Genomic DNA, 22,217 nt, shown 5'->3' with positions numbered 1-22,217 from the left:
GAAATATATTTAGAGGGCAGTTGTGTAATCTCTTCCCTTTTTATACTTCTGGGGTGGATTACCCAGCACACCCTTCCCCCACTTCCTGGGACATTATTTCAGATGTTAGAGTTGAAAGTATGTTGTATTGTCTATAACTGTATTTTTGTATGTGTACTTATATACACATACATATTTAAGTTAAGAAAAGAACTTTGATCTTAGGGCATGGTACACTTTGCATTTCCAGAAAAGTGAAATATTTTGGTTTGTATATTTAAGCTTATGTTTTCATTTGAATGTACAAATGATTGCCTCTTAGGTTAATGCTGAAGATTGTAGTACTTGAAAACACTGAGGAACGTAATGTATAATGTAAATACTTCTTAGTAAGATAATTTTGCTGTTTGTTAGAAAGGCAAATACACTTCTATAAACTTAAAACTTAAGACCAATGAATTGTCTGTCCACTATTTGTTAATTATTGTTCTTTCAATAACAAGGGTGTTTTGAAATTTTAGTTTGGTAGTTATGATACCACAAAATTTTGGCACGTATGCAACATATATAACATTAAGACTAGATTACTTATTGAACAAATACTAAGTTATTGGGGTCATTTAAAACCTTTTTAGTTTTGTAGATTTTAAATATCACAAAATGTATTTTAGACAAAAGGTTTGCTTAAGCCATAAGCCATTAAAATTGTCTTTTTTTCTTTATGATCTGAATATATGATACATATGTTTAAATACTTTTCTTTTTTTACTTATTATAGCACATTTGGAAAGTATTGAAAATTAGCAACATTTAGAAGTAAACACTAAATGTTTTGGTGTGTGTTTTTTTTCCCCCATGGTTGATCAATCAATAAATACGGATTATTCAATAAATATTGATCAGTTAGTTTTTCATTTGGACCATAATTTCATTCCTATTCTTTTAATTCAGTGTCATATTGTGGACATTTTCCCATTTCCTTATTCTTTTAAAAATAGTTTGATTTTTTTTAATATATAATATTCTTTTGAAAATGTTTAATGGCTACATTATATTATGTTCTGAAAATATCCCAAATCATGAAATATTTTTTGAATGTTTTTAAGTGGTTACATAATATTGTTATCTCTAATAAGAATGTACTGTGACTTACTAAACATTTCCTTTATTGACCATTTGTTTGTTGCTTTTTTCTCTGTTATAAATAATGCTACAGTGAACATCCTTGCACAAGTCATGAACTGCATCTCATATTTCTTTGAAATTACTGCTTCAAAGGACTTTTAAAGTAATTTACACAATAAAAACTTAGTTTTTTTAAAAGCATTTTCCATACCACCATCAATTTGGTGGCTGAAAAATAGTAGCTCATTAGTTGTTTTTTTTTTCTGATAACTAGTGAAGTTGAACTTTTTAATGTTTATAAATGCAGTTTTCTCATTTTTGTGAATTAGTTGTTTGAGGCTTTTTAATGTATTTTTCTATGGTGGATGTTAATGTTTTTCCTATTGGCAACAGCTATTTATGTATCTAGCCCTTTGCTATTCATCTCTTTGGCAGGTTTTTTTTGTTTTAGTTTATTACTATTAAAATTGCTTATGGTTTTATATATTCAGAAGTTTTCCATTTTTATGTAGTCTAACGTACTGCTTTTTCTTTTTCTTATTTGTGATTTCTTCCAGGACTTCTTTGCCTAGAAAATATGACCTGTTGTGGGATGAACTAAATATTCACCTATTTTGCTTATTTTTTCTACATATTGTAATGATCTTAAAAAATATGGGTTTTAATCTGTATGGTGTTTATTTTGCCCTATTGTATGAAGATGGGTTGCTAGTTTCCAGTTTTTCCAAATACCTAGTTTTCTTAGAATTTTATTTTGGTGATCTCTTTTCTTACTGCTTTGAGTTACTAATTTTGCTAAGTTACTAGGTTTGAGCTATAGTTCTGCTTCATTTACTAGGGATATTTAAATTGGAGTCCATTTGCCTCAGGAGTTCCTATAGATAGGCTTTAGAGGATTCCTCGATAGATCGTTCCATGGATTCCTTGATGTATACAACTTTATATGAGTGTGCCTATGTGCATTTTTCTGGGGAAAGAGTTACAGTTTTCATCAGCTTTTGACAGGAATCATGTAATATAAAATCTAAAAGCAGGTTAACAAGCACTGTCTGGGCCTTATTATATAGCAGTACTGTATTGTTTCATTTGCTGTAGTGCTGTAGACTATATAAATATGTGGAGGGGCAATACTCATAATTCCTTTTCAGTTTTCTTAGCTGGTCTTCCCTGCTTTTGCAGATGAAATTTAGATTCATTTGGTTAAATTTTTTAAAAGCCAGTTATTTGAAGTTTTGTTTAGAATTGCATTAAACCTAAATTGGGATGAGTTTACATCTTTACACTGTTCGATTTTTTTACTCATGACTAGAATACACTTCCTGCAGATTCCACAAAATCTCCTTTTTTAAAGAACACTGGGAAAATTTGTGGTATCTGTTACTTTTCATGAAGGTGTTATTTTACTTGTTTCCTAGTGCTGATATAATGTTAATAGGGATGAGTTGTTAGAGGATATAGGACTGCATTTCTATTTTTAATCTGCCTTAGGACATGGTGATATGAAAATAGTGCAAGTATGAAGTTAGAAGTGGGAAAATAGGTTGGCAAGTTAAAGAGTTCTACAACATTTGAAACCAAAATTTTTCTTTAACATAGTCTTTTTTTTTTTTAATAGAGGAATGTTGAAAAATTACTCATTTTTCTGGCCAGGATGGAGCCTAATCATATTTTTATTTTTCGTCTCTTTGGTAACTGTAAGTTATTCTCTCATAAGGATGTTTTCCTAATTACTAGTATAAATTCATTGTCCATTAAATCTGTTCTTTGTACTGATTGGTTTCATGAAAATAAATCTAGGAAATAGGCAGAAATCAATTGTTAGGATATTATTGGCTCTTATCAAACTTTTTAAATGAAAAATTCCCATATTTGGGTCTTTTCCAAGCAAAGCCATTTACAGAAATTTGCATATTTTACTTTTTTAATGAGACCTTTGCTCTTACTTGAAAACTTTTTCTAGTTCTGACAAAGTATGATACTTGGTTTTTTAGACTATAATAGGAAGAGCAAAATAGGGACAGGAGAAGTGTTACTAGAGAAACATATAGATAGGAGCAAGAAGTGATGGCTAGCATCTTGATAGTGAAGAGGGGTCAGGTTTCAAGTGTTAGAAGCAAGAATTTAAAAAGTTATTTATTTTTTTTAGATTTTATTTATTTGACATAGAGAGAGACAGGGAGAGAGGGAACACAAGCAGGGGGAGTGGGAGAGGGAGAAGCAGGCTTCCCTTGGAGCAGGGAGCCCGATGTGGGGCTCGATCCCAGGACCCTGGGATCATGACCTGAGCTGAAGGCAGACGCTTAACGACTGAGCCACCCAGGCGCCCCGAAAAACTTAGTTTTGAGGTCATTTAGTTTGGGAATTAGTATTCAGAGAGCTGAATTAGCCTTTGTAACATGTTCATTATGGTAATTGATGATCTTATTAAGGATTTTGGATCATAGAGAATGTTTAACTTGTTCAGGAAGGCAAAGAACTGTATGACTTAGTTTAGAAAGGCTTCTATTGTAATTTTTAAGATTCATACATGGGCATATGTACTTTCTCAAGGGAGTTACATGTGGGGTGTATTATGGGTAAAAATTAGGTGACGTTTTAACATAATGTAAATGGTAGAGTACAAAAAATCATGAAGTAGCTCTGGGAAGCCATAGTCCCTGTAAGTTCCTAGGGTATCTAGAAATTACCCATCCATTAGTGGAGCTTCTCTTTTGAAATTCTTGCCCATTTGACCTCGTTATGTTCTTTACAGAGCACAGAACTTTAAAAGTGATTTTGCAGTGTTCTTTCTCAGATTGTCTTGAAATCTAAAAAATAAGTCAGTAGTTTATCCAGTCATTTTAGCTTGTTTAAAACAGAAATGTGAATTCTAAAAAATTAAACTTTGTTTATATATCCTTCAAGTTATATGGTGGAAACCCATTTTGTATTGGAGATAGAGAGTATGAGTGCTGGGCAGCATTTTCATTTTTTTAATGCCTGCAAAATGAGAAGGCCAGGGCACCAGTGCTTGTTTGTACAATGTGAATGTCTTCAGTTTTGAATTTTGATCATTTGCATTTTTGAGTCTTAAAGAGAATGACTCAGGCATCTCTTGGCCACTTCCCAAAAATGTGATAGGCCTAAGGGTACAGTTGACAGTACTTTCCTCAGAGACTTTCTAGTTGGACCTATGTAAATGTGAAAGTCTGAGAAATGAAGATGACCTATTTATCATGAAAAATACTCATTTATTCGTGTCTATGGTTTTTCACTGCTCAGAATATTATAAAAATATTTTGTCATTTTGTATCTAATAACTAGGAATAACTAGCTGTATACCCTTTAATTTGGGAGGGAGGGCCCCTTTGTATGATGTGAGGTATTGTCATAATGTCTTACTGTACAGTTCTTTGTCCCTTTCTTTGTTGTTTGTATAGCCCTGTGCTACTTTGGGGAATTATTGTCTTGGTGGGTGGGTACCTAGGAATTATGTGTCCAGTACTCTATGGCACTTTTACATTCTAATGAGAATTTGACTTCAATGTTAGGGTAGTGATTCTCCAAACTGAAAGAGCTATTAAAGGATTTCTCCTTGAGTCAGTAATTGTCAAAGATAATGCCTTCTGGTTTGTAAAAAGGTAAACCTAGAAGGTGAGGATAGAATCTGCCATTTTGAGAACCAGGAGAAAGTTTGGTGAAACGGTGAATGATGTGACTGCTTCAGCTCATTCTCAACTAAGGCTTTGGAGTTTGGTAGGAATGTATCTGCCCTGTTACCCTTATTAGATTAAGTGATTTAAAAGGAAGAAGTAGTGAAAAATGTGGAAGAGGAAAGAGACTATCTTTGAAATTTTCTCTTATTTCCTATTAGGTGTTAAATGTCAGGAGCTAATTGGATTAGAATAAAGGCTGAACTGCTCTGTGAGACTATTATCATGGCTTAAGGATGATAAATGTTTATTTCTCTCCTGTAACAATACAGAAAAAGACTGTTTAGGGTTTAAGGTGGTTTTGACTTAACATATGGTTCCAGGTTGAACATGGCTACTCCACAGTTTAACCAATCAGGGGCAAGAGAAAAAGGGCAATGGGAGTATACAGCTCATTCTTTTGAGAACATGATCTGGAAATGGCACGTATCACTTTGACTCACGTTTTATGGGTGAGAACTTAGTCATTGGAACATACTTAGTTGGGAAAGGAAGATTTGGGTTGATGTAGTATCTAGGTGGGCAACCATGTGCTCAGCTAAAATTAAGGAATTTTATAAACCAAAAGAAATGGGTGTTAGGGAACAATTAGCCCTTTCTGCTATAAAAGTAAAGTGGAGAAGTAGTCTCTCAAAGTAATTCATAATTTGATACTGAAAACTCGTTTTTTGTTTTAAGAGTTATAGTTAAAATTCTATGTCTTCCTTGGTTTCTTCCTTTTTTTTTTTTTTTTTTTTGAGAGAGAGGCAGAGGGCAAGGGAGAGCAAGAATCCTAAGCAGGCTCCCTGCCCAGTGTTGTGGAGCCCAATGTGGGGCTTGATCTCATGACACTGAGATCATGACCTGAGCTAAAATCAAGAGTCAGACACTTAACTGACTGAGCCACCCACGCACCCCTCAATATCTTCCTTTGAAGTGGAATTTTGAGAGCTTTGTATTTATGATTTGTGCTTGAGATTCTAGTTATTATATTTACCTTATTTGGTGGAATACTTCCCCTTTCTGCTTGCCTTTACAAACATATTAAAGTCATGTTTAGCTTTGCAAGATTGGAATTTTAATTTAATATTAAAATTTCACTGTAATATTTTTGTTATTTATTCAGTTTAATGTTTTTAAACTTTACCAGTTAACTTGCTTATTTTAAAAGGATGAAAGATTGTGGGTAAGACTGTGGGGTAATGACAATTGTGAATGACAGTTGTTTGAACTACTTGTTTTAGTCTCAAAGCTGAGTCTATATTTTTAAATTTTTAAATTTTTAAATTTTTTTAAAGATTTTATTTATTTATTTATTTGAGAGAGTGAGAATGAGCGATGGAGAGAGAGCACATGAGGGGGGGGAGGGTCAGAGGGAGAAGCAGACTCCCTGCTGAGCAGGGAGCCTGATGCGGGACTTGATCGCGGGACTCCAGGATCATGACCTGAGCTGAAGGCAGTCGCTTAACCAACTGAGCCACCCAGGTGCCCTAAATTTTTTTTTTTATTTTTAAGTAATTTCTACACCCAACTTGAGGCTCAAACTCATGATCCAGAGATCAAGAGTTGCATTCTCCACTGACTGAGCCAGCCGGGTGCCCTGAAGTTATGTTTTTATCATCCTTTCCAGATCCTATTTTTTTTGTATATGTGAAATATACAGTTTGGAGATAGAAAATGTGATTTTTGAGGACCTTGTAATGTACACAGGTAAAAAGATCGTGGTTGTAAATTCTTTGCATATAGGTAAAACTTACTTGATTAATATGTAATTAAAAGCAGCTTTCTATGTAAGTAAAAAAACAGTATTCATGTAAGGCACAGAAAGTGAAACTGTAATAGGGGGAGATCAAGGAAATCTTAGGGGAATTGTATTTTAAGGGATGAATTAGAAGGATATTCTCAGTGAAGGAAATAAATAGGGTGTTCAGAGTATCAGAAATGAGAAAGAAGGTAGTGTGTTAGAACTCTGAATAACTCCCTGGTATGTGACATAAGATCCTTGATTTTTTAAGAGTCACTGCTGCCATGGTGCCTACATAATATAACTTATAAAGGTTGTTGTTATTCTTAGCTGGAAGTTATCCTTTTTTTTTTTTTTTAACTTCCTATCTCACTTAAAGGCATTCATTCCTTTCTATTTCTATGTTTATAATTGTGTAGTGCTTCATAAGCTTTCTGCAGTTAGGAATTATATCTCATTGATGTGTCTGGCAAATGTCACATTTTAAAGAAAAACCCCATCTAATTTGGAATGATAAGGCCACTATTACAAGTATAAGATTGCTTTCCACATTGCCTTCCTTACTATTCAATAAATATTTGCTTATTGAAAGACTAGAACCTTTTTGTTTTAGGTGGAGGTGCAAGAAAGGGAAGTAAGATATGTTAGTTCCTTTTTTTCATTTAACTCATGATTATCCACAGATGTCAGACTTTTTAAAAAAAAATTAAATACATAATTTACTTAAGCACCCACTGGATAAATTGTCAAAGATTTGACAGGCACTTTGCATATGAAAAATTACAAATTGTGAGTCAAGTTTTAGAAAAAATTCTTCCATTCATTCACTAAAAAATAGAAGAAAACAAGGAAACACCATTGCTGATTACCTATTATTATTTTCTGAGATATAACTCTGAAGGACATAATGTATGCAACTTAATAAGGATTTGATGAAAAGATGGAATGACATAATTATTTTGTGTTTTAAGTTTGTATAGTTCTTTCCTTTCCTGCCAAACTTAAGTGATTTAAAAGTTGGAAGATAGCAAAAATGAAGAAAGAAAAACGCAGAGAATTTTCCTGAAATCAGTAATATGGTGAGGTGGAAAGAATAGTAATTTTATATTGGTATCAGGGCATTTAGAATCTCCCAGCTGTATTAATATAAAATGGTGGTACCACCTACCTGGTAGGGTGGTTGTGAGGGTTAAATGAAATTAGATATAAAAAATGGTTAGCAATTTTTCTTGGCACATTTTTCTTCTCTGTCTTCAGTCAATTGATGAATCAATTAGTCAGGCATGAATATTTAAGAGGCAGCTAGGTGCAGCTATAGAAAGCCCTTTAATGCAGGAGATTTATAGAAGATGACAATTCTTGATTACTGGAGCTAGAATTAAAATGTTAAAAAAAGTAATTTAGAAAAGTAGTTTTATGATACCACTCACTAGTAGGGAAAAATAAGCATTTAAAGAAGTAGTGTATTTGCAAAGGTGAAGGAGTCTACATTTAGGACTGTTTTATCTTAGAAGGTATTTAACAAAAGCCCTGTGAAGTTGCTAAATTTACTAAGTTTACAGTAAGCTTTTTCATGGTAAAGAAGCAGCCATTTTGTCACATTAATTATTTATCTTCAAAGTTTGTCAATTTTTTTCAGATAATCATTATTGCCAAAGTTAGAGATGAAATCATTTATTCTGGGGATTAGATCCACATATGCTTTTTTTTTTTTTTTTAATTTCAGTGTGCAAAGTGCTCCCTCCCCCTTTATTTACTTTACAGGTATGGAACTTGCTGGACATGCTTACTCAAAGTTGAGGCAAAACAAAGTGTCAGTTTTCTTCCATAACCATTCCTGTGGCCAGCCTCCTGCCCCTTAAGACACAAATTTGACCACATAAGTTTGTTTAATGATCTTATTCTTTATTTTTTTTTCTTGATACTTTATTTACACAGGTCTAACGAGAAGTTGTTTAATACCAAAAGACTTCCTTATTGTCTGGTTAGCAAAACTACATACATTTGACATGAGGTTTAAGAGTTAACTTCTGTCTAGATGTTTTGTAAAGTGTAATAACTTATCTGCTTGATTATAAGATCAGGAACCAAGAGCCGTCTAATTCATCTCAATGAGTTTTCATCTGCAGTACTTAAAACTAGGGTCTTATGGTTGAGATTTCCATATTTGTCAATATCATTGTCAGTTGGGAAGTGATATTCTTTATTCCTATTAAACCTGGGAATCTATAAATTAAAGAAGACCTACTAAATTAGGTTCTGGGAGGACTTACCAGGCATCATTTCTACATTTGAAGTGCAGTCATTTCTACATTTGAGGAGCAGTCCTTTTTCCTTGTCATACCTAATTATAAGCTTTCTCTTTTTAAATGTCACATTTCTCTTGTAGTTATGGTTACCAATTTGATTTGTCCAATTTTATCCTGATAGGAAGGAAAACATTCTTACTGGAACTATGTAAACTGCTTTAGAAAAAAGTAAAAAGATTCAGTTTAGATAAGGCCAATCGATATATTCAGTATTTTTATACAGAATTGCTCTTTAATTGTTCTGGTGGCTTCTTATAACCCATATTAAGATCTTTCACAGGTTAGTTTTTCCCCTGGAATTCTGAGGATATTGGATCAAGATATTATTTAAATTATTATTTATACAAAGTATGTTTTAAATTGAAGGTTAAAGATAGATTAAGAAGACTTTTCCCTATATAACCATTAAAAATATTACACATAGTTAAATCAGTTCATTTAGTCCTAGGTAATTCCTGTTTTACTCAATTAGGGTTAAGTAATCTACTTACACAAAGTTGTCTGCACTGGATCAACAGAATCATGGAAATCCTGACCCATTCTCTTGATATAGTTATGACAGATGTTGATTCATGAAGGTAATGTCAACTTTACACCAGGAGGCCTGTATCCTGGAGTCTCTTCTACATAATGGTAATAGTTAAGATGATTTGGTATGGTCCTTTACTAGGGATCTTTTGATGTTTATTTAGTAGACAAACCTCCCTCAGGTACAGTGGCAGCAAGGATCTTGACTCATTTTTGTTTGAGTTTCATTGCTACAGTTGGCCTAGTTGCCCTCTACATGTGGACACTGCTGTGATCAGAATTATATTTACCATGTAGGGAATTCCTTTATTCTTTGTGTAGCACCTTTGTTTTCCATGAATCATGTCTTCTTATTGGTTTATTCTGTTATTAGGGGAAGGAGACCCTATTGTCTAGTAACTTTTTGAGAAAGAGTAAATGGGAAGTATATTCTTTGAAACCAGGAGTGTGTGAACATTGTCACTATATTTTTAGATACTTGATTGATAATTTGGCTAGGTATAGAAATCTAGGTTGGAAAATATTTTTCTTCAGAATTTTAAAGGCACTGTTTCATTATCTTTTTGCTTCTATTACTGCTGATAAATCTGAAGCCATTCTTATTTCTGATTTTCCCTGCACTGGAAGCTGTTAATCTGTTAATAGTCTTTAGTGTTTTGCAATTTCACTGTAATTCTTTGATGTGGATCTGTTTATCATTGTTTGCTGGCATTCATCAGGCCCTTTCAGTTTGGCAACTCTTGTTTTTCAGTCTTGGAACTTTTTCTTACATGATTTCATTGGTGATACCTTTCTTCTGCCATTCTGTCATTCCAATGTGAATTATTGGAGGGGCACTCCACTTTTCTTAGATTTTATTTCCCTCTTACTTACAATTTTGTATTTTTGTTCAGTTAGATTTCTTGAACTTTATCATCCAGTTCTTCTATTGAGTTCTTCATTTTTGCTATCATGTTCATCATTTCTACTTTTTGGTCCTTGCCTGTAGTACTCTACTTATTTTTTTCTTTTAAGTAAACTCTATGCCCAATGTGGGTCTAGAATCATGACCCTGAGATCAAGTTTCATCCTTTACTGACGGAGCCAGCCAGGTGCTGCTAATATTCTATTCTTTTTTAAAGGAATTTATTTATTTGACAGAGAGAGACAGCAAGAGAGGGAACACAAGCAGGGGGAGTGTGTGGGGGGGTGTAGGCTTCCTGCAGAGCAGGGAGCCCGATGCAGGGCTCGATCCCAGGACTCTGGAATCATGACCTGAGCCAAAGGTAGATGCTTAATGACTGAGCCACCCAGGCACCCCAACTAATATTCTATTCTTGACACATGACTGCAACATCTTTTCTTATCTGTGGATATTAACATTTTTTGAAGTTTTTTTCTTGCATAGTTTTTGTGTTTTTTTGTTTTTGTTTTGGCTTGTTTTTGATCTCTATCTTCCATGTTAGACTTTAATCAGGTGCCTTTTTCTTCCTTGCCTGACTATATTATATGTTGTGGAAGATTAAAAATTTATTAGAGGGGCACCTAGGTGGCTCAGTTAGTTAAGCGTCTGACTTCAGCTCAGGTCATGATCCTGGGATCAAGTCCCGCATCGGGCTTCTTGCTCAGTGGGGAGCCTGCCTCTCCCTCTGCCTGCCTCTCCCCCTGCTTGTGCACGTGTGTGAGCATGCTCTCTCTGACAAATAAAATCTTGAAAAAATTCTGAAAAAAAAGATTTGATTAGAATATTTACATTTGTCAGCTTTTAACTTTTCTTTGGCTTATCTGGGTGGGCAGTTTTTTGAGAGCTCCCAAGACCTTAAGATCTTGGGTCTTGTGCTTTTTAGATACCCCCAGAGAATAGTTTTCCATTATCTTGAGTGATAGTAAAGCAAAGTTTATTGAGTGACAGTACAAAGCTCGCAAAGAGAGAGGACCAGAGAGCATTGCCCTAGTTTTCCATTTTCATACATGGGGAATAAAGATCTGATTGCCAGCATTCTGGAAGATTAATGGAAGAAGACGACTAGGGGGCCTCTGCAGTAAGCACTCAATCTGTCTCTTTTTGGTATGCTACTCTGATTTTTAACTGTGGATGTTGTCTTCATATTTTTGCTAGGATTGGGGAGAGGAGGTATTTAGTGGAATGTGGTGAGGATATCTAGTGTATCTTATTGATTCACAAAATGCTTTCACTAGTATTCCCTTTTTTAGTTACACCATCCTACTATTTGCTCCCTTCACCTCAGTTGGCCTAGTTCTTTTAGTTGCTATGTCGTTTGAAGTTGCTGTCATGTAACTTAAATTGGTTCTTGTCCCCAGTGAAGCATGGAATATGATATTTGGGGAACTGCTAAATTAGTTACCAATGGTTCTGCTTATTTTCTGGCTCCCAAAATCTTTTAGCTCTTTTCTCTTTTACTTTTCTCCTTATTTTTTAGGATTTATGCTTTCAAAAAATACCTTTACTAAGTTTTAGTGGGATTTGAGGGAGTGAGATTAGGTGTTTTCATTTCATTATCTTAACATCCTTTTAATGGTGGTTTTCTTTGTATGTATAAGGTTGGTAATAATATGTAACTAAAGTGTATTAACTAAATAAAAGTATTTACTTTCTATAATACAGTGAAACCTTTATTTATTTATTTTTTAAGATTTTATGTATTTATTGGACAGGGAGAGACACAGCGAGAGAGGGAACACAAGCAGGGGAAGTGGGAGAGGCAGAGGGAGAAGCAGGCTTCCTTGCGGAGCAGGGAGCCTGATGCAGGGCTCGATCCCAGGATGCTGGGATCATGACCTGAGCCAAAGGCAGACGCTTAATGACTGAGCCACCCAGGCACCCCGAGTGAAACCTTTTATTTAGGTTCCATGGAATTTTTAATATTTTGTATATTCAAAGTATTTTAATAGTATGATATATGTGTATAAAAGGTTATAGTAGTTGATTATAGTTAATTCTCTTCCAATTCTCATTGTTACTTGTGCAACCCCTAGCAAATGGTTACATTCTCTGCTCATAAAACTTTGAAATTATAACACTCTTATTTTACATGATCATTGTAAGACTGAAATGAAAAAAATATGTGAAAAGTGCTAGTTTATATTTAGGAAGAGCTAAAACATTGGAAAATCATGGGAATGTTTACATGACATTAGAAATAGCTTCCCAGTGTGTTTGCTTTTACAAATAAACAGTGATTCAGTTTATTAGGACTGATCCTATCTAAAATAAGTTTCTTATATGATATATAATCAAACAATATTCTTTCTTAGTAAAACTTAAGAATTTAAAACTAAGTAATATACTTACGTTCCCTAATTTTTTATAGACACTTTTTAGAGTTCAACTCTTCTAAGCACATAGTAGTTTCTGTGTATTGCCTGTAAAAACTCTCTAAGAGCTGAAAAATGCTCTACAAAAGGTATTTTTTCCATCTTGGATTTTAAAGAATTTATTTTAGAGAGAGAGAGTGAGAGACAGCATGAGCAGGGGAAGGGGCAGAGGGAGAGGCAGAGAATCTCAGGCAGAGTCTGAGCTGAGCATGGGGCTTGATCCCGCAACCCTGAGATCATGACCTAAGCCCAAACCAAGAGCAAGACGCTTAACTGACTGAGCCACCCAGGTGCCCCTACCCCCTGGTTTTAAAGTACAGAGGCTTTTTAGACCAAGGCTAAAAACTTGGTTGAGTCATTAGTTGACAACTTTTTCCTAGAAAGTAAGAGTTGAGATCCTGAAAATGAAGGTTCTTAATGATGTAGAATTTTCTGAGATTTTTTGTGGTAGAAATGAAAACACCGGGAATTAATTTCAACTCACCATCTCTTGAGCAAATACTGTGTTTTACACTATGGAAGTGAATGGAAAATGAATTAGGATGTGTCCTTGGGGACTCATATATAAAGATAGAAGTAATGAAATATGGTAAGTATAATGATGGTATGCACAAAAGATCTTGAGAGTGAAATTATACCTGGCTTGGGGGATGGGTATAGTAAAGGGAAAAGAGAGTAAGGAAAAGATTGTTACTGATGAGATAATTTAGGTTGAGTCCTAAATAGGATTTATCTGGTGAACTAGGATTTTTTCTTTGGGATAGAGAGTGAAACATGTTGGCAGTGGCACCAGTTATCTGAATAACAGCCTAACCATTTTCCTTTTCTAAACCATTTTCATGATGTGTAGAAACAGAACCAGTGTGGGAAGGGATGGGTGAAGGAAGCTCCATGGGCCCAGACTGAGTGTAGTCTAGCATGTATTTCAGCTCCTAGTACTTTTGTGAATTTATTTAATCTTTGAGCCTGTTTCCTTCACTCATGAATTGGAGGTAATACCTACCTTGTAGGATTACTGTGAGATTTAATTGAAGTAATGCATGTAAAACTTATCTGAAGGTTTGATCTATATTAATATACCTCCCTACTACTTTGTCTTCTAAGTGCCGTGTGTAAAGTAGATAATCAGTATAGTTACTGTTTTATGTATGTGCCTTGGGATATTAGAGAAAGTCTAGTAAATTGGTAGTAAAATGATTGTAGTGGCTGGAGGAGAATTGGTACAATGAGGGAATGTATGTCTTTTACTTTGATATCTAAAGTGGGTGAAAAATAGTTCTTATAGCCAATAGTAGTAGCCAGCAACTTAGCTTGCTCAGGAGAACTTAGACTGAGAAAAAAGTAGTTAGGATTTACATTGGGCAGGTATTTGGCAAGGCAGGGGAGGCTTAGGGTGAGGGGAATGGGACAACGTACATTTGAAGGTGTGTTACATAATTTAAATTTTTGTAGAACAGACATCCAAAAGAATCTACTATCTGAAGTGAGCAGCTTTAAAAGTTTTGGTTGTCTCCCCTTTAACCTTAGTCCCATTTCAGTGCTACAGTAATGTCTGTCTTGTTTGACTCTTTTCCAGTTTACCGACCTCTTGCTTTTAAGGAATAAATTTGAGCGACCCTCAGAGAATGTTATTTTTTTGAAGAATTAATGTGGTTTGGTTAAGTGTAACTTTTTTTTTTTATCTGGTGTAGTACTTGAATAGTCTTTACATACATTATCCAGTTTGCCTCTTGGAGAATAAGTAAGGATCTTTTAAAAAGCTGAGTTAGTTAATTAATTGAATTTAAGTTAAAAAAAAAAGCTGAGTTGTTTTTGTTTCATTTTAAAATGTTTATTATGGAAAATTTTAAATATATACAGAAATAATCAACTCCATGTGCCCATCACTCAGCTTGAACAGTTACCAACTTATGGGGCCAATCTCCTTTTGGCTATACCCCTACCACCTCCCTATACTCTTAACGATTTTTAGTAAATATCTACATTGTGTGGTGGATAGACACGAGATCACGTAGGGCAGCTAGATTTTAGAAAGGTAAACCAAGGAAAAGAGAAGGAAAAGGTGGGTTTCCTAGATGATTATGAGCTATCAAGCAAACAAGGTTTTTCTGTGCGCTTGTCCTTCTCTTCTCTTGATGGGTGGGTTACTGCCGCGACAGATTTGTTGGGATCTCTCTCAAATTTGTTTTGTTAATATACCCACTTTTAGACTGAATCTTACTCTGTTGTTCTCCCTATTTGCTTTTTTTCCCCAGGGGTGTCTACATTCTTTATTTTTATTTGTTTTTCCGCTCACGTTAAAATGTTGGGAGGTCTGTGGCTGGGCATGAAATTTAATTTGCCCTGGGACCAAACCACTCACCTAGAGATGTCTTTGTGGCCATCTGGACTATGAAAGAGAAGAAATTGTTTTTATCTTTATGGCAGATTGCTCAAAATAAGCTTTGTTGCCATCATAGCTCTAATGACTAGTCTCTTCCCCACAGTTATTTAAATTATTGTCAAGATTCAAAAATTTGACTGCAAGCTTTAACCATTTTGCTAGATTTGAGTACTTTGGGGCTTAGACTCTGTGGGGAAAAAGATCTTTAATTAGCCTTCTATAAATGGAAATTGACTATCAGGATTTAAACAACTTAATTTTCCAGAAATTATAAAAATTGGCACTCTTTTCATGATAAAAGTACTATAAAAGGCAAAAAAAAAAAAGGGGGCCTTGAGCAGACTTTTTTTTTTCTGGACTGAAATGGAGGCTTTCTTTCAAGCGAATTCCCTGGTGTTTGCTGTGTGTGATTTGGCTCTATCTCTGTAACTGCTAATATGTGGCGTGGACTTTCGGCTGTCTGGGATCTGGATGTGCCCAAAGTCTGTATTGCAAGTCCGGATTCACAGGCATTGTGTTACAAAACTGGCTTGCTGCCTTCTCTGGTTTCTGTGTCCTAAGCAGCTGCATTGTTTGTTGCAGTATATGCATTAGCTGTTGTCTGTGTTCAGTTTCCTGCAGACTGACAAAGTGGGAGGGGCTTTGTTTGATACATAGCTGAGTTTTCACTGTGTGAGTTCTTGAGTGCACATTGCAGCCATCTTAATTACACTTTAGTGCAACTGAGACAGTGCAGCTGTCTCAAAATGGCTGCTGACCTAGTCTTTGTAGCAGCTTAGGCAGCAGCTATGCCAGTGAGGAGACTTGGCACATGCACCAGGACCAGAGGTAAGAACCAATTACTCTTTATCTTTGAACATTTTAATTAAAAAAATATTTGAATTCTACTGAGTTTACATAGCAAGGTTAACTTAGAGCTTGCTTGCTAAGAAGTTGAAGTGTTTGCTTTAAGCTTCTTTTATGGAAAGAGTACATAGGATGGTGAGGTCAAAGGTTAAATTCCTGTAATTTCTCACCATCTTATGTTCTGTCATTGCCAGAGCATTTGATCACTACAATAGTGTTTTCTGGCCCTAATTAACTTAATATTCTTTTTGTGTTGGATATTTTAGTTTGCTTGATATTTTTTGCTATAAATCAAAAACAGTACATGTACTGAATAGATTTTTTTTGGAAAGAAGCCATAAATAAGCCTTGTTTTGCATGAAAAGAGATTTTTTCTGTGTGTGTGTGTGTGTGTGTGTGTGTGTGTGTGTGTGTGTGTTGGAGCTGTTGTTTGGTAGCTTTCTGGGAAGAATGTTAATTCTCTGAATATAAGTCATAGTTACAGAAAGAAAAAAATTTTTAACACTGTTAGATTTTTTTTTTTGTACTGGGTTCTAATTCTTTCTCGTTATGCTGCCTCCTCTTGGCCATTCAGTTCTTTCACATTTTTAAGGGTGCTAACTTTTTATTCTAATTATTTTTTTCTTAAGTTGTCATTCAGATTCAGATTTTGAATTTAGAAACAAGTTCACATCTAGGTCTGGATACCCCTTTTCTTTCTAGCTAATGAATTTTAATGCAACAGAGCTGAAATAAATATTCAAGTTGTTTTGATTAATTGATATTGTTGATGTCCACTTTAGTCTTAGTTTAAACCTGTGGTATACTTAAAAATAATGTAATTCAATGATTTTGTAAATTTAGTTTCACAATTTTCAAAAAGCTTTAACATTCTTCTGAAGTTGAAACACTTACTGAGATATGGTAAGTCCATAGTGACCCAGAGAGTTAGGAGAATGAAATTGTTATTCACATAATATTTCAGATAGCAGAAATTTTAAGCTCTAGTGTTTAAATTGTGGTATTTACTAAAATTTTTTTATAAATGGTATAGTACATTTCTCCAGTTTTGTTAAGAGTATTATGAATATATCCCTGACTAATATGACATAGAACAGTAAGTCTTGAACTTTAGAAAACAACAACTTTTGCACATTAAATTCTTATGAAGGACCCCTGTATTTAAAAGGGATACATATGGTATTTTATTGTTTTGCATTTACTTTATAATTTAAAAGTATTACATTTACTTAATATAAGCTTATTTAATAAAATGAGAACAATTAGGCTGTTATGATGAAAACAAAAGTTTTGAAACCAGATCATATATCACAATTATAATCTTGTTTTAGTGTTAGGGTCTAGGTTGCTTTGTTGTAGAACTTCAGGTGGTAAGGGACTGTAGAATTCATTTTGACAGGTATTCTAGAATGTGAATTCTTTATGCTCCTTTTTAATTTCATGAAGTTAGAGTATAAGATCTATATTTACACGATTTAACAGTTATTTGAAATTGCTGCCTTGCCACAAAATTGCATTTATATTCTAATTTTTTTAACAAAATAATTTTTTCTTAATCATTGGTCATTTATTCAGTGGCTTCAAATGTATTTGGGATCACTAGTTCAGTTTCATCAACAGCTTTAGCATGTTTATTTCTCTTTCATTAGCTAACTACTCTGTGAAGTTGTTAGGACTCTTTTTATGCGATATAATGGATTCTAATAATCTGAACATTACTTTATATAAATCCAATAATATGAGCTTGCCCCCAAAAGAGAACAACAAGTTCAGTGTTGTGATAGAGATTTTATCCATTGTGCCTTTCAGTAAGGTTTTGCCCTAGAGTGAGTATGACATAGGAAGTGAATGTGTTGTGCCCTTAATCGTTATTATTTTCATGCTTCTCATTGTATGAACAGCTTACTGTATTCAAATATTTCATACAGTGCAAGCCAGCTACTCAGTTTGTTCTTTATTGCTAGAGAAAAATTGGCTAGGTTGAAATTATTGAACCAATTTATGTTGATCTTCAGAGTAAGACCTTGGGGAAATTTTAATGATCCATTCTTTTTGTCTTCTGTTGTGGATTATAAAATTGACCTTCACCCTCTACAAGGTGACTCCATTGATTTTACTTATACGTGGGGAAACACCAACAATGTGGTTATTCGGGATATTATTGCTCATTCTTTCAGTGCCATGTTGCATTTTTGCAACTATAAGCATAAACTGCACCTCAGTGGGATTATTACTTTTGGGACTGGTGACAGTTTTCAAATTGTCCGTGCTGAATTTCAGGTTAGCTATTAGGCTGAATAATTGAAGGCATGATAAATCTGGGAGCTGGGTAATTAAGGTTTAATGTTATTATTTTGTCACTTTTTGTGCTCCCTATTTGTTCATCCTTTTTCCTGAGCCATTTCATTAAGCATAAGCCTTTAAGGAAAATGTTGAGATAGTGAAAGAAATTGACTAAGAGTTTAAACCTAAATTTGAGTTGTTTTTACTACTTTCTTCTTATATTGGTCAACTCATTCCATTTTCTGACTCTTGTTTCCTCATCTGTAAAATGGGAAAAAAATTCCTCTCTATATGGCGAGGATATACTGAGAATAATGTTTCTGAAGAGTACCATGAAATATTCTGTGTGCTGATTTTCCAGTAATAATTTGAATGCTTTTCAGTTTTTTTTATTTCTCAGATGTCATGTACTTTATCAAATGTGATTGGATTAAGGAATGTGGTATATTTAAATAGTATGGGAAATTTCTTATATAACTCATGCTCAGAAGCAAGAAGTACTGATTGATAGTAGTACATCTATATCCACTTGGTAATATGTAGTATTCATGTTTGTACTACTGATCCCATTATGTTACCTAGATTAGCCACCTTTTGCTGTATGTGGATATGGTAGATATTTTTATTAAGTAAAGCCAATATAAAATGTTGGTATTACAGAATTAAGGGAGTAAATGGGAGAAATGTTTCAATTCTAGTCTGACTGAGTCCTCCAAATATACAGTGAGAAAGTAATTTCTCTAAAGAGAGGACTTGAATTTGGGGCCTAGAGTTTTCTGTGTTTCAGTACAAATGAGAATCTTAAGAACAGTATAGTTTTCTTTCAGTAGCCACAAATTGGCAGCCAACAGACTGTATCATTTAGCCACTGGCCTATCACTCTAGTTGTTAAAGCTGTTAGATTTTACACAAAAATCTGGGTGTCTTATCTCTGAAAAATAGAAGATGGGCAGTGCTAAGAATGTATTTCTGTATCAGAAAAATAATCTTCAGTGGAGTAGCTACTGTCCTCTTCAGATAGGGCCTATATAGTTCACATCTGGTCTTACTCACTAATTACATTACCTGCTGGGACCCTGTAAATTGTTCCTTTTAAATCCCTCTCCTACTTGACAGATTGTTGGCAGCCTTTTATATTTAGAATATAGCTTCTAACCTAGAAGAAAGTAAGCATAAGTAAAGTCTAGCCTACTTTACTTGGTAGGAGAGACTGCACGTGTAAAGACCATTTATTCTTTAGAAGATATGGCGCCTTTGCTAATCTTCAGCTTTGTCCTGATTTCTCTATATTAGAATACTATGGTGCTGATTGAAGGAGATCCAGTGACATCAGCAAAAAGTGACAACAGAATGAAAGTGAAGAGATTAAAGAAATACTAATTAGAAACACGAATACCTTGAGGTCTTTTAATGTGATAATAGGTTCTCTTTTCTTTAAATGTTATGACAGTGTTAAAGATACCACTGTTTATCATATTGATGTTCTTAATGATGATACTGCATAAGAAAAAGTTAAAATATATTCAAGATACACAGTTTACCAAACAGGTAAATGAAATACATTTTATAAAAGATTTGTGTCTAAATTGGTTGAGTTGAGACGTCTTAGCACTAAAAATGTGAAAGTTTCTAGTAGAAAGTTTTCTTAACGGCACTAGACTAATTTTAGAGGCCATTATAAACTTATTTTTGCTAAAAGTTTGCTTTTGTTTACATAACATTCACTGTCTTAACTATGTTGAGACTACTTTGATGATGCAGGAAACATGGTAGTTTATGATCATGATGTGATGTGATTTTCCACATTTTCCAGAGTGAAAGCCAGCTTCTTAGCATTCGTGTAATACCATGACATTGCTAACTCCAGGGAAATGTTACTCTTTTTTGGAAAATGGCTTTAAGTTAGAGGAAACTTCAGTGGAAATTGAAAAAGCATTTAACTTGCACAGGAAACACTGACTCTCCTGTTTTCCAAACTCTTCACACTCCCAAAAGAGATAGTGATTTGGGAGAAAGCTTAAAGTCTGTTCAAATAAGGGATTTTTTTTTTTTTTTAATCACTCAAGTTAGAACTTTCACAGAATTCTCTATTAGTAATTTGTAGCAGTCTGTTCTTAGTCATTAATGTGTGAATATGGAAACAATGAAAACAGTGCTTATTGACTCAGTGAATCCTTTGAGTTTAATGTAAAAGGAGTTTAACACCGTATCTGAGGAGTTGCTTTTCCACCTGCCTAAGGACTTCTGCCTTTCTTGTAGTAAACCAGGTGCTACTACCCAGGAGAGTTGTATGACCTGTTGCTTTTCTTTGCTGACATGGAAGTATCATGGCATGCATTGTGGAAACTATTAGTATAGAAGTCAGGAAATGATTATTTTTGTCTGGTACTGCTATTAAGTAGTTGTATAGGTTTGAATAAATTACTTAAGCTCTTAATGCCATTCTGCAACCATCCAAAAGAGATTTGGAAGAACACAAACTTTGGAATCAGTCAAGGTGAACTCATTTTCTTTCACTGACTAGTTAGACATTTATATGAGAAATGTATATATAATGCTGAAAGTATAATGCCTATCGTAAGTAAGTGCTCAGTAAGTCTTAGGCATTATTTTTTATGGGAAGAAGCTAGTTGCTTATTTTCAGACTTTAGTTTTCTTTAAAATGGGGATAAAGTGTACCATACAGAGTTGATAATTGGGATTTAAATGAGCATAGTATATATAAAGCATTTAGTGCAGTGTGGGACACAAATTAAGTATTAGTAAATATTGGTTGCTTTTTCCTCACAAGTTTCCCTCTGGCACAAATTTTTTTCTGTTTTTTTTTTTCCCCCCCAATCATTATGGTATTGGGGAGAAATCTGGGCTGCTTGGATACTTTAGAAAAGGATCTTTAGGGTGAGGGGTTGTTAGGGGTCTGGCTGATTTATAGTAAAAATGCCAGAAAGCAAGGTGCTTTACTCTCAAAGTGAAGACTTTAACGAGCTTGAAGGGGACAAAGGAAGAATTCTTACTGGTGCTAAGGCAGCATGATAGAGTGAAAACAAAAATGGATTGTGAATTTACCAATTGATTCAACAATTTTAGCAAACACATATTATGTACCTGTTATTTACCAGGCACTGTTTTAGTGTCTGGCATATGAGATCCCTGCCCTTGAGGAGTTTACACTGAGGCAGGGGAAATAGGAGGATAGATACTAAATATGAGAAGGTTAAATTGCGCAAGGGATTGAGAATCATGGCTAGGTGAACACTACCAAAATGTGGTCTGTGGATCAGTTTCAAGGTCAGTTCAGATTAGTTTGTCTGTTTATTCCTGGTCTTCCATGAGATAAGAACTGAAATTAAGAGGGTCTAGAAATTTTTATATCAATCCAATAAAGTAACTTTATGTCGGTTGGGTCAAATAATAAAAATAATTGACGCATACATTTTATATGCTTTCTCTTTATTTCACTTTCCAAGTAATTCTTTTTCATTGAATTTATAAAAGTATTGATCTTTGATGGACTAGAGATAAAACATTGGCTCTTTACCATTATTTGCAAAGCATTGAGCTAGATTAATAACATTGTTGGCACTTCAGTAAACAGGTTGTAGAGAATTTAAGCTTCTTATAATTAATTCACTGTCAGGTGATTGTTTTACTTATTCAGCTTAACAGATAGTTGTTATATACATTATTTTATGCTGGATTAAATGATTTTAGGTCCTTTGATTTTTCAAGTACTTTTATTCAAAGAGCTGGATACATAAAGTAGGAAGAGAGAGGGCGGACACAGCTAACAAAATTAAAACTGGAAGGAATACAATACTTGGATGATTTCTAACTCTGAGATGTTATGATAAATAGCCAAATATTACTTAAACAGTGTATACTATGTGGAATGACACCATATTATATATATTTGTTTCTTTTCCTCCTGCTGCTGCTGGTGGAGTACAGATTCTGAAAAGAATATATAGTTGTTTGAGGAAGGTAACACTTAGGATTATGCACACATTAGAAGTCTGCTAATTACTGTTGATGTG

At 34.3% G+C, this 22,217-nt stretch overlaps 1 protein-coding gene across 3 annotated transcripts in view; it reads left to right on the top strand.

Annotated features, from left to right (window-relative positions):
- The window catches only part of ATF7IP (activating transcription factor 7 interacting protein), a 123,207-nt gene that overhangs the window by 1,682 nt on the left and 99,308 nt on the right, over positions 1–22,217 (top strand). The window contains exon 1 of one of the 3 annotated variants that reach the window (XM_025879897.2): positions 15,634–15,882. The exons of 1 other annotated variant lie outside the window; for it this stretch is intronic. In XM_025879897.2, the coding sequence (XP_025735682.2) occupies positions 15,866–15,882 (17 nt within the window). In that variant the 5' untranslated portion in view covers positions 15,634–15,865. Of the gene's footprint in view, positions 1–15,633; positions 15,883–22,217 lie in introns of those variants that run through there. One more of the 3 variants, XM_025879896.2, reaches the window with a different exon arrangement.

This window comes from Callorhinus ursinus, unplaced genomic scaffold (genome assembly GCF_003265705.2).
Source record: "Callorhinus ursinus isolate GAN/ISIS: 27379988/994484 unplaced genomic scaffold, GSC_fseal_2.0 scaffold27, whole genome shotgun sequence".
Lineage (NCBI taxonomy): Eukaryota > Metazoa > Chordata > Mammalia > Carnivora > Otariidae > Callorhinus > Callorhinus ursinus.
This window is presented reverse-complemented; position numbering and strand designations above follow the sequence as displayed.